Source organism: Lampetra planeri, chromosome 27, assembly GCF_965212315.1.
Source record: "Lampetra planeri chromosome 27, kcLamPlan1.2.h2, whole genome shotgun sequence".
Lineage (NCBI taxonomy): Eukaryota > Metazoa > Chordata > Hyperoartia > Petromyzontiformes > Petromyzontidae > Lampetra > Lampetra planeri.
The window spans coordinates 5,048,421-5,060,903 of record NC_136133.1 but is presented as its reverse complement, the minus strand read 5'-3'; the positions used below and the strand labels follow the sequence as shown (position 1 = coordinate 5,060,903).

At 45.6% G+C, this 12,483-nt stretch overlaps 1 protein-coding gene across 1 annotated transcript in view; it reads right to left on the bottom strand.

The window, feature by feature from the left end:
• LOC144728062 (SH3 and multiple ankyrin repeat domains protein 2-like) overlaps positions 1-12,483 on the bottom strand; it is a 370,189-nt gene that overhangs the window by 292,966 nt on the left and 64,740 nt on the right. The window contains exon 2 of the mRNA XM_078607344.1: positions 5,704-5,907. Coding sequence (XP_078463470.1) covers positions 5,704-5,907 — 204 coding nt within the window. The remainder of the gene's footprint in view (positions 1-5,703; positions 5,908-12,483) is intronic.

The window sequence follows — 12,483 nt, the reverse complement described above, 5'->3', positions numbered from 1 at the left end:
ATATTCTGGTTCCGACCCCAGGGCCATCTCACTGCTGGCTGAGGGTTTGAGTGTTTCACAGATATGCGTAGAGGTGAGATTAAGTGGGAAGAGAATTAGTGCTTGGGACCAATGCCAACTCGAAACTCTTGCACGCTCTCTGCCAGCGTAATAATGTGAGGGTCTAGCAGTCGATGCGTGCTCAAAGTGGAGTCTGCGCTGAGAGTGTGGACCCTTTCCACCAACCGAGGAGCGCTTCCGTCTTGGCAACACCTTTAGCTGGAGGAAATTAGAACCAAATCGAAGAGGAGAACGCATTAAATCCGGAGTGTGATGCAGAGATGGGCTCCAGCAGCGTAGCAGTGATGGTCGGCATTATAAATGGTAAATTATTCGATGGGTCGCGATGCTGCTGCTGCTGCTGCTGTTGTTGCGTTGGCAGTGGTGCACGAGCACAATTAACAGGACCAAAGAAACTCAACGCATTCGTCAGGAGAGCCGTGGCCTTTGAGAGAACATCTGTAAAGTAGGCGACGCTTCGGGCAACGGTCCATCTTCATAGCACAAACGTTGGATTTACAGGGTGCTGCAAACAAAAATGTTAACACTCATTTGGGAAGATCGTTTTTAATGGAAAAATGACGGAAAATAATACACTGTAACATGATAACATATTTCGATTTAAAGCTTTCGTGACTGCAGGGATTCATCTTCTTGGTTCTTTCGGTAAAGTCACGTAGAAGGGAAATAATAAAAGAATAAAAATAAAACATATTATTACGTTTTATTTTTAATAAAATAATACAAATAAACATATTATGTTTTATTTTTAAAATAATAAAAATTAAACGTAATATTATGTTTTATTTGTATTATTTTATTACTTCCCTTCTACGTGACTTTGCCGAAAGAACCAAGAAGATGATAACAAATGTCATGTTAATAGCTTCAAAAAGTCAAAGAGTCTCTCCCACTTGTTCGCCATCGTTGTCAAGGCTTGCCTGGAATCTTCTCCAGGTGGTCTCCAGAGCCCCCAGGCACATTTCTCGTGGCGTTGTTGCTAATTTTAAACACCCTGTTTGTGTTGGGCTGTTGTTGTTGTTGTTGTTGTTAAAACTGGAAACAGCTTTGTTAAGCGGAAGATCTTTTTTTTTTAAGAATTGGATGTGACCGTGGTGGTCACACCACAATTCCCCCTTTTGTGACCTTTTGAAATGTAAACGATGGCACCGTCCTTAATTGTCAAAGTACGATTTGTGATTGGGATTGTTTCTTGTTGTTAGCGTACGCATAAAAGGGATTAAAAAAAATTTCCGAATCGAAAGGCGTTTAGGGAGTAGCTCCCATGGTCCTGAGTAAGGACCATGATCTAAAATAAAATAAAGACCACCCAAATATACACCACCATCGACATAAGAGCTGCTGTACTGTATCGTGTATAGACCCACACAAGTCATTGCGGCTATAAGCTCTCGAAAACATGGAAATTATTAATTTCTATTGACATTAGACGCAGGGCTCTACACGTTACCTTGTATGACGACCAGCGTTGAGCATTGTAGTCAACTGATAGCTGACATCGTTAATTGGCAAGCGGCAGTGGCCATTGATAACGCTACAACTATTAAATTATTTTTCGATTTAAAGCTTTCGTGACTGCAGGGATTCATCTTCTTGGTTCTTTCGGTAAAGTCACGTAGAATGGAAATAATAAAATGATAAAAATTAAACATAATAAAATAATTCTCACGACGTTTCGGCCACAACGCAAGTAGTTCTCCACCTGAGGACGGCTGCTTGCGTTGTGGCCGAAACGTCGTGAGAATTATTTTATTATGTTATATTTTTATTATTTTATTATTCTACGTGACTTTATTTAATTATTTAAACCATAAATTATTTTACCAAGTAAGGCCCACTGAGCCATATAGGTCGTTTTCAGAAGCGACACGGCCACAAATGATAGCCCAACGAAGTGGCTTATCATCACCACGTGGAAATTTACAGCAGCCAAATACTCTAAGCGCGTGACGTCTATGCAAACTGTGGAGGGGAAAAATCGGAGGGCCCTGAGAAAAATCCACGTGACCACCAACCAAGGGGATCGAACCCACGACCTCCTGTATACGAGGCGAGGTAGTTAACATCTCGCCACCGCGGCGAATCCCATTGTTAAAGACTCCCCGCCCCCCCCCCGCGCCTCCCGCCACCAAAATCAGAAATGGATCGAACACTTCTAGCGGAGCTTCACCACTCACGGGGCGAAGGGATAAGCAAAGTGATCGAAGTCGGGGTGTGGCGTTGTAAGATCGAAGATGAGATTGGCTCCTTGGCACGACGGTCACCGAGTAAATCCACGGGCCGCGTGACAGAGCAATCAACGAGAGTACAGAGACACTTAATTGTGAAATCGAGTGTGTGTGCGCGCTCGCGAGCAAGTGGGCGAGCGTGGGTAGCACGAGAGTACACGCGCCGCCTCCCTAATTGTGTGTAAACACAATTTTTTTTTTGCATGGGAACACAGGAAAAAAATGTCCCTAGTGTCACGTAAATGTGCGCTCAAGTAAATCGTCCGGCGATGCTGCGTTTTGGCAGCGGCGTGTTCGTTTTAGACACGCAAAAAAAAAACCCCGCCGCGTGTGGCCTGAAGAGGGAGATAATATAATGTGTGACGTTTTGGGAAATGCCCCTTTTCTTAATTGCACACGGAGAAAGGGAGGACATGAAGAAGAACCATTGCCTAAAACGTCACCTATTATGCATATTTTTCCCTAATTAAGGCCACTGTTATTGACAAACGTGTTGCTTGCGTTTTTGTTTGTTCGTTAAATAAGTCAATAAATATAAACTATGGTCAGAGACGCAGGAGGCGTGATTGCTGGCCACTCTGCACCACCCACAAGGCGTGGCCGCAACACCTCCGATGCGAGGGTCGCGTGCGCGTCAGCTGCAGCTCGGTCCAGCCGACAGCGCGGCCTGAACGGGCTCCAACGTCGTAAGCCTCTGAAAAGTGTCGCGGCAGTCAAAGCCACGTGACAAATTTGCGTGCGTTCGCTTATTTTTTTGTGGGCGCTATTGAGTGCGCGGCTACTTTTTCTGCAAAGTTGGTGGAGGTTTCCCCTTTAATTGTATTATTATTATTGTTATGGCAAACAAAATTGCGAGCCCGACGGTCCGCGGCCGAAAAGTTCCGGTAACAGGGTAGTCAAAAAAAGAAAGCGGTCATCCATTCGGGCGCGATGGAACCGCGTGAAAGGGAGAAAAAAGAAGGGGAGTAGCCCCCCCCCTGCCACCGCCGCTGCCCCTAGCCAAGCAGGGATATCACGCAACGCGGCATGGATGAAGATTTTGATGTGGAGGGGAAACGGGGAGGAGGGAGGAGAGGAATAACAACAGAGAGTAAACTCTGTGTTTCTTTCGGTAAAGTCACGTAGGTATAAAATAAAATAGATCACTACGTTTCGATCGCAACACAAGCGGTCGTCTTCAGGTGGAAAACAATACAATCCAGCAGTATGAACTGCTGAACCAGCGAGAGAGCGAAACGTCGTGATTTTTTTATTTTCTACCTACGTGACTTTACCGAAAGAACCGAAGAGTATGGATTCCTGCAGTCACGAAAGCTTCAAATCAAGAGCTAAGAGCAGGCGAAGGAAAAGCCAGCTGATGGGGGTGGTGGTGGTGGGGGGGGGTCCTTTCACGAGGAAAGAGTCACAGGAAGAAAAAACACGCCGATTAAAAATAGGTGCATGTTCCTTCCCGTCCGTTGACAATTCTACGTGGTGTGTACCGTTTCTTTTTTTTACTAAACCTCCGACTACGGCGTCCGACGATGATTCTCTCCAGCACATTGCCCGCTGGGTAAAATAAATTACATCTTTAGCGAGTTTCCTGCTATTAAACGTTCTACTTTCTCGGATGTTAAATCGCACAGAGCAATGGAGCATGGGGGGGGCGCTTATATAACACGCTCGTTTTCACTTTCCCTTAACGTTTTGGGTGGTAATGCTTTGAATAAACTGCCGTTGAAGGACGAGACATTCTTTGAAACAGTGGCACAAAAAGTACAGCAGAGTGCGTTGAAATGAACACGAGACATTTATCTCGATTTAAAGCTTTCGTGACTGCAGGGATTCATTTTCTTGGTTCTTTCGGTAAAGTCACGTAGAAGGGAAATAATAAAATAATAAAAAGAAAACAAAATAAAATAATATAATAAAATAATTATTGTATTATGTTTTATTTTTTATTATTTTATTATTTCCCTTCTACGTGACATTACCGAAAGAACCAAGAAAATGAGACATTTATCGGTGGCGTTGCGGTGATATGCATGGTGACGTGGCCCAGCGTTAGGGCGTTCGCCGGATTGTTGCCAAGATTCGTGGCTTGAATCCGGCAGGCTGCTCTGGTTATCACTGCAGGTGCATTAACTAAACTACTGGGCCCACTGAGTTGTGTAGCTCTTTTTTGGAAGCGACCTGGCTGCCATTAATGATAGCTGAACGAAGTGGCTTAACAAAATCGTGTGGAAATATATAGCAGCCAAATACAGTACTATCAAAGTTCGCTTCTAAATGTGGAGGAGAAAACCGGAGGACCCGGAGAAAAATCCACGCGACCACGGGGAGAGAGAGAGAGAGGCACGCTAACTTCAAATATACAGCAGGCATCGTCAGGGTCGGGATCGACCCCAGGCGAGGTAGCTAACTGACTGGTGTAGGTTGAAGATCCCCCAGTGTCATTCGGAGCGAGCAGCCCGACGTTGTGTGTCGCATCAAATTTGCCCACTTTCCCCCAAAAAATACCCCCAAAAATCACCCAATTGTGATGACACACACAGAAACTTTGCCCTCCGACTGCAAAACTTCTGTCTGTGTCACAGTGCCTTCATTTGCGATGGCCTTGCACTGTACGAACGCCAGCGGGAATACCAAATGTGGAAAATTATCTGCGTTAATTATCATTTTCATGCCTCCGAAGACACCGGTGGAACCATCAGGCGCACAAGAACATCAACAGGCCAACGTGCACATCTCGTTCACGAACCGAAAATTGACAGCGCGATCCACAGTGGTGCGATTGTGGCCATGCAAACCCAAACCTGTGGACCCACACAGTGAACCCACACTGCAAGTCTGCGCTCCTTCAATGGAGGAGGAAATAGCTAAACCACACGCACTCTCTCCTGAAGCCCTCCCGCCGTGGCTATCTTTCCTCGACATTGGCATTTCTCTCCTGAACACATTTGCTGCCAGCGCGCGCAAGAATCGAATTATCATCATTGGGCCTTTAAACGCTCAACCGTTGACGGCATACCTCGTGACGTGTCGGTCCTTAAATCTTGACTTAAGGCTTTCGTGACTGCTGGAATTCATATTCATTGGGTATTTCGATAAAGTAACGTAGATAGGTTCAAAGAAAATAAAAATAAATGATGACGACCGCTTGTGTTACGATCGAAACGTCGCAGTTTTTTTTGTCATTTTCTTTGAACCCATCTACGTGACTTTACCGCAAGACCCAAATAACGTGTCGTTCCTCGTTGCTTCCACGCCCCCTGTACCGCTCCCGTTCCACTGTAACGTTGCATCGATGCCTACTTTATTGAGGCCAATATCGGCGCACCAAGAAAATGCTTTGATTGATTGAGAGTTGGTGGTGCGAGGGAGAGTGGAGGGTGGCGGGGGGGGGGGGGTTGGGGAGGAGGGGGTAGACCCGTACCTCGAGGTACGGGATTCCCGTGTGCACGGGCTGCGGGTATTCGCGCAGCAGCCGCTCCTCGTCCAGAAACTTTCCCTCTCGCCCGTTGTAGGCTGGCTGGAAGAGGCCGTAGTTCAGGACATCCTTCAGACTCTGGGTCAGCGTGCACAGAATGCGCTGCTTGGCCACCCAGATGGTCGCGTTCGGGTTGAATCTGAGGCACTTCTACGGGACAGAGAAAGGTAAACACGCGCACACGCACATACAAGCAAGCGTTAGTTGGGGTGCCGCTGTGGAGAGATGTTATCTCCCTCGCCTGGTAGGCAGGACGGTCGTGGGTTCATTCCAGACCGTGGACGGCTGCTGTATATTTGGAGTTTGCGTGCCTCTCTCTCCGGGTGGTTGCACGGAGTTTCCTCTGGCTCCTCCGCTTTTAGAAACAACGCGTTTAGAGTATGATCATAGGGTTTCCCCTTTTTTCTGGCAACAAAACAGGTGTTAAGATGTTAAAACGCCAAACTGAAACCTTTTACAAGAAGTATGTTTTTTTTTCAGTTTCATTTATGAGGTATAACCCTGTGAGCCATGCGGCTCTTGACTCGGGTGCAACCGCAACAAAACAAAAACATGAACAAGAAATATGTTAAAGTGACTACACCACAAGTATTGTGGTTAATGCAGACATGATTCTTCGTAAAAGGTTTCAGTTTGGTGTTTTAACATCTTAACACAACCGTTTTGTTGCCATAAAAAAGGGGGAAAACCTATTCTCATATGTTGGTGCTGGTTAAAGGAGGTCCCATGATGCGTTTGGAGTAATTGGCCACGATACATTCCCACGTGATAAGCCACGTTCGTTGCGCTAACATTTGTGATCACCAGGTCGCTTCTGAATAAAGAGCTATATAGCTCAGTGGCCCTTACCCGGTAAAATAAAAATAGTTAATAGTTAATAATATTTAATAGTAGCACAGCGCCCTCCCGCTCCCCCCCCACCGCACCGCCCCTCCCCCCCGACGTGCACAATGTGACTGGAGCCATGGTACGATTCAAAAGGCCAGCGCGGTTTAGCGTCTGAGTTGATTCGATTGGTTACGCGCGGATGATGACGATGATGGTGGTGGTCCCGTTCAACCAGTTGCCCGGCTATGTTCACACGGGAGATCCGTGGAAATGCTTGAGCACAGAAGCAGCAACAACACCAACAAAAACAACAACAACAACAAACACAAAAGACGAAATCGTCAATATCGTAGAGAATGAGTACACGGTCCTTCGGGAATATTGCGCGACCCACAAACGAGGTATTTAAGGGTGGAGGTGAGCGAATGAATAAACGTAGGCACGGGGGAATATGTGCTACGTCACCACACTGCCCCCTCGTAGGATCGATTGATTTGCTATCGACGCGTTTGCGACAGCGGTGGACACGCGGGGCTGTGCTGCTGTGCGACGCGCGGGGGGAGGGAAGGGGGTTAAACGCCCCTCCCGCACACCGCCCCTGTTCACCCGGCAGTCATAAGCGGGTGTGTGGGCACTGCCCAACCCCCCTTCCACGACCAGTTTGTCTGGATGCCCTCCAAGGCGGCGGTGCTCAGAAGGTTTGGCATGGCCCGCCGGAACGCTCAGCAGATGCAAACATTTCTGCGGACCGCCCAGCCACCCTCCAAGACCTGGTGACCAAACGCATTTCACTCCTCTCTGTAAATAATACCGGTCATTGCAATATGATTCCATATCACCGGAACATGAAAATAAAAATAACGCAGCAGCTAAAGTGAATGTTTTTGGGGTGGCGTTTAAATCTTAGGGTAGTTTCATCCGGGTAGTTTACTGGCCTCTGCTGCAACTGAGACCAACTCACGCACAGACGAATTGTTATTATTATTGGCATGAAATTTACAAAGATATGTTCCCATTTTTTTTATCGATCAGAAAAAAACATCCAGAAATCTCAATATCAAATGTCGAATGATCTGAAATTGTGTTGTCATAATGTTTTTTTTGGATTGATCTGAAACCTGGTGGTGACGTCGTCAATTAATACGACATCACTTTATTCCTTATTTTCTCTTTCCCCCAGACAAAAAATCGGGGTCACATGCCAGCGGGTTCTGCTGCTATTGTTATCACGATGACACCTTACAAGAGGACGTAATGAAAACGATCCCAAAAAATCCCTCTCAAGAAAATTATACATTAATTCGAAATTGGAATTTTTAAATCCTAAATCAGAAATTTTAAAATCCAAAACGCATCTCTTGCAACTAGTGGAATTCACAAAACGCAACCAGCAGGCTATGCACAGCTCTTGAAAATCAAGTGGTTACCGGCAGTTTTGTTTTTACCCTGGCCAAAGGTCATGTCATACATAGGTCAGAATCAATCTGAGCTCCCCCGTATTCTTTCGGTCATAATGAGGCCTCGCTGGAGTCTAGAGCGTGAAAATTACACGAGTAAAATATGTGACTAACGGTCATGAGGACAGATTGAAAACTGAAGCTTTTTGTATAAACTGTATGTGCGGTATATACAGACAGAGGGTAAAGCCCTGGATATCCTGCCACCAGCTATCAGGAATTTCCACTTAACCAGCCTGGGTAGGTTAATAAAAAAAGTAGATTAAATGCAAGAAATCATGAACACGATAGAACAATTTACGTTAAGTATCCTACATAAAAATTATGTGCAGTGCATAACCCGTAATTAAATGCGCAATAACGCATTGTAAACATTGTAATATGCATTTCTCCATGTGCCGTGTCCTTTCTCAAAGACGTTGGCGATTGTGGCTTTCCATCCGTGCCACTATGCCCATGGTATTTGCTCGAGAACTTTTGCAACAGATACTACTCCCAGATGAATACAATTGTTCTCATTGATTTGGTACTTAATTCGCTGTCTTCCCCGGCTTCTTTTATCAATAATTTCCCCAGTCAGCACCACATTCATATTCAGTCTTTTGTTTTGTATAACGTATAAACTATTTTAAATGCGTGTTATGTAAAGTGTGTAAGATACACTTAATATGCGAGTGCGTCTGATACAGTTCAACCCTAATTCAATTTTTTTTAAAAACTATAAACTTTTTATTTTAGCAGGTAAGGCCCACTAAGCTATTTAGCTCTTTTTCAGCAGCGACCTGGCCACAAATGATAGCTCAACCAAGTGGTTTATCATTTGGAGATGTAGATCAGCCAAATACTCTAAATGCATGTCTCTAAATGTGGAGGGGAAAAAACCGGAGGACCCGGAGAAAAAGCCACGCGACCACGGGGGGAACATGCAAACTTTCAATATACAGGCAACATCAGGGTCGGGATCGACCCCATGACCTCATGTAAAACCACGCAAGGCAGTTAACATCTCGCCAGCGTGACGCCCCAGAATTCAAATAGTAAATACACCCGCAGCAATAGTGCGTGGCGAAAGCTTGAGAGAAGAAATTGCTCAACACTCGGCTCAATCCAGAACAAAAACACACTAGGATTTTACAAGCGGCTGAGAAAACCTACTTATTGTGTCGGTGTGCTGTACGATAAATCGCTTAAACACTACGCTGCTGTATACGTTTATCTCACATTGTATAGCGAGCACCTATGAAGGCCGGCACGACACGCAAGGGAGTGGGTGGCCATCACCACGCCCGACCGCCTTTGTCTCCCCAGTGGCAATATTTACACACTACAGCAGGTGCTCATTTGAGAATGAGTCGACCTAGGGGAGGCCCAGGACCGGTTCAGATAATCGTCACTGGTGTTGGCCGTGAGCGGGAATCGAATTCGGGTGGCCGGGTTTGTAGCGCAGCGCGCGAACCACTAAACACACACACAGGGTTGATGTTTTGTTACACAGTATTGATTTTCAATCGTCCCAAGCCTTTGGCACCGCACAGAGAGGATTGGCACCACACACGTTTCGTACACCCAGATCTCAGAATCAGTCAGAATATGTATTTATACTGGAGGAATCCGATCAGCTATGAAGCTCTTTTTCACAGATGTTCAGTAGGGGCAAGGGGTAAGAACGTTTCAACAACAAACAGTACAAAAACACGATTGCAGTGCAAAAACACGATTGCAGTGCAAAGTACAGGAAATGCGAACAAATCACCCAAAAACATTCAAATACAAAATTAAACCATCCCCATCCTGCCAAACAAAGCCCATTGATCTTCTTGGTTCTTTCGGTAAAGTCACGTAGAATGGAAATAATAAAATAATAAAAATAAAACATGATAAAATAATTCTCACGACGTTTCGGCCACAACGCAAGCAGTCGTCCTCAGGTGGAGAACAGGTCTGTCTAGAAGACAGTCTGAATGACACACCCCAGGCTTGGAGCGTCTATTTAGACTCTGTCTTCTCGACAGACCTGTTCTCCACCTGTGGCCGAAACGTCGTGAGAATGATTTTATTATGTTTTATTTTTATTATTTTATTATTTCCATTCTACGTGATTTTACCGAAAGAACCAAGAAGATGAATCCCTGCAGTCACGAAAGCTTTAAATCGAAATTTAAAAGCCCACTGAGCTTAATAACTATTTTTCGGAAGCGGCCTGGTCCCGAATGATAGCTCAACAAAGTAGCTTATCACTTGGAAATGAATAGCAACAAAATAATCTCAATGCAATGTTTCTAAATGTGGAAGGAAAAACCGGAGGACCCGGGGGAAAAAATCCAAGCGTCCACGAGGAGAGAGAGACACGCAAACTCCAAATATCTTAACATGTAGGCTTTCGCAAACTATAATTATCCATGATATAGATTTGTTTAAGTTATATCCCGTAAATCGAAATGCGTCGTTAAACCCACCACCACCCAACGCAGCCAATTAGTGATTATTGTGACGTTAACAAAAAATATATACCATTTCGTTACTAGTACAGCACACCGGCGTGTTGAATAGTAAACCCACAAGTATTCGAATTGCAAATGTTGTGGGCTTACTCTCCAACACACCGGTGTGCTGTACTGGTAACAAATTGGCATATTTTGTTGACGCGATAAACCTTTCTAATTGGCTGTGTCGGGCGGGTGGTGGGTTTAACGACGCGTGTTTATATTGACGCAACCTAACCCAAAAAAACCTCTATTGCGGATCTCAATATCATCGTCCGCGTTGCCGGGCCATCTCCGCAACAGCGATCCGGCGGAGGGCATCGGACCACCGGCCGACCGTCTAGAGGATTGTCACCATGTCCTCGACGCTCTCCAAAGTGTCGGTGCCGACAGTGGGGTGCGTGGTCTCGAGGAGGGAGGGGGGGGGGGTCACCAGCTCTCAGCTTCTGCTGTCAACCTTTTTTTTTCCCAGTGCCCGGATGCAATTCTAAATGTGGAGGGGTGCCAGGGTGGCGAGATGTCACCTCTCCTGGTATGAAGGAGGTCGTGGCTTCGATCCAGACCCTGACGCCTGCTGCATAGGTGGAGTTTGCACGTATATCTTCCCATGGTCGCGTGGATTTTTCTCCGGGTTCTCCGTTATTTTTCCCCCTCCACATTTAGGAAGGTGCATTGAGAGTATTTGGCTGCAATACATTTCCACGTGACGACAAGCCACTCCGTTGGTCTACACGTTGTGATTGCCGGGTGGCTTCTGAAGAAAGAGCTGCAGAGCGCTGTGGGGCCTTGCTTGGTAAAATTTAATAAAAATCGATTCATCTTCTTGGTTCTTTCGGTAAGGTCACGTAGAAGGGAAATAATAAAATAATAAAAATAAAACATAATAAAATAATTCTCACGACGTTTCGGCCACAACGCAAAATTATTCTCACGACGTTTCGGCCACAACTGTCGGAAAGACAGACGCTGTCTTTCCGACAGACCTGTTCTTCACCTGAGGACGGCTGCTTGCGTTGTGGCCGAAACGTCGTGAGAATTATTTTATTATGTTTTATTTTTATTATTTTATTATTTCCCTTCTACGTGACTTTACCGAAAGAACCAAGAAGATGAATCCCTGCAGTCACGAAAGCTTTAAATCAAAAAATAAAAATCGTTTCGTTCAGAGCTCCGTACTGTGAGTCCCGCTAACCAAGATTTTTGCTATATATGAGGCAGCCCATCCCATGGACGAGCTGACATGACACTCACTTATCTGGTCCTCGCTAAACACTGACTCTGCCGACACTCGGACACACTCACTCTCACCGCCCGTCCGAAATGTGACCACCCATCGCACACCACTCTCACTCGCATGCCACTCACCAAATATTCCCCAGAACACTCGTCTTAGACACAAAACTCCCATCATTCGCACTCACAGACACTTACTCCTTATTGCGCACTCATTCACCGGATACTCATCACTCACCTCCGCAGTTGGGTGTTATCTTCTCGTTACCACGGTGTACAATAGGACGCGATATCCAGCAGAGAGCACACCACTCATTGTGATTACCATGCACAGAACTAGTCCAGCAGAGAGCACACCACTCATTGTGATTACCATGCACATAACTAGTCCAGCAGAGAGCACACCACTCATTGTGATTACCATGCACATAACTAGTCCAGCAGAGAGCACACCACTCATTGTGAATACCATGCACAGAACTAGTCCAGCAGAGAGCACACCACTCATTGTGAATACCATGCACAGAACTAGTCCAGCAGAGAGCACACCACTCATTGTGATTACCATGCACAGAACTAGTCCAGCAGAGAGCACACCACTCATTGTGATTACCATGCACATAACTAGTCTAGATTCTTGTCAAAGACCATGATGGGTCGGTCGGTCGTACTGAAGAAAAATTAAATTCCAAAGATTCCTGAATTCCTCTGGTCACAATGAGCCT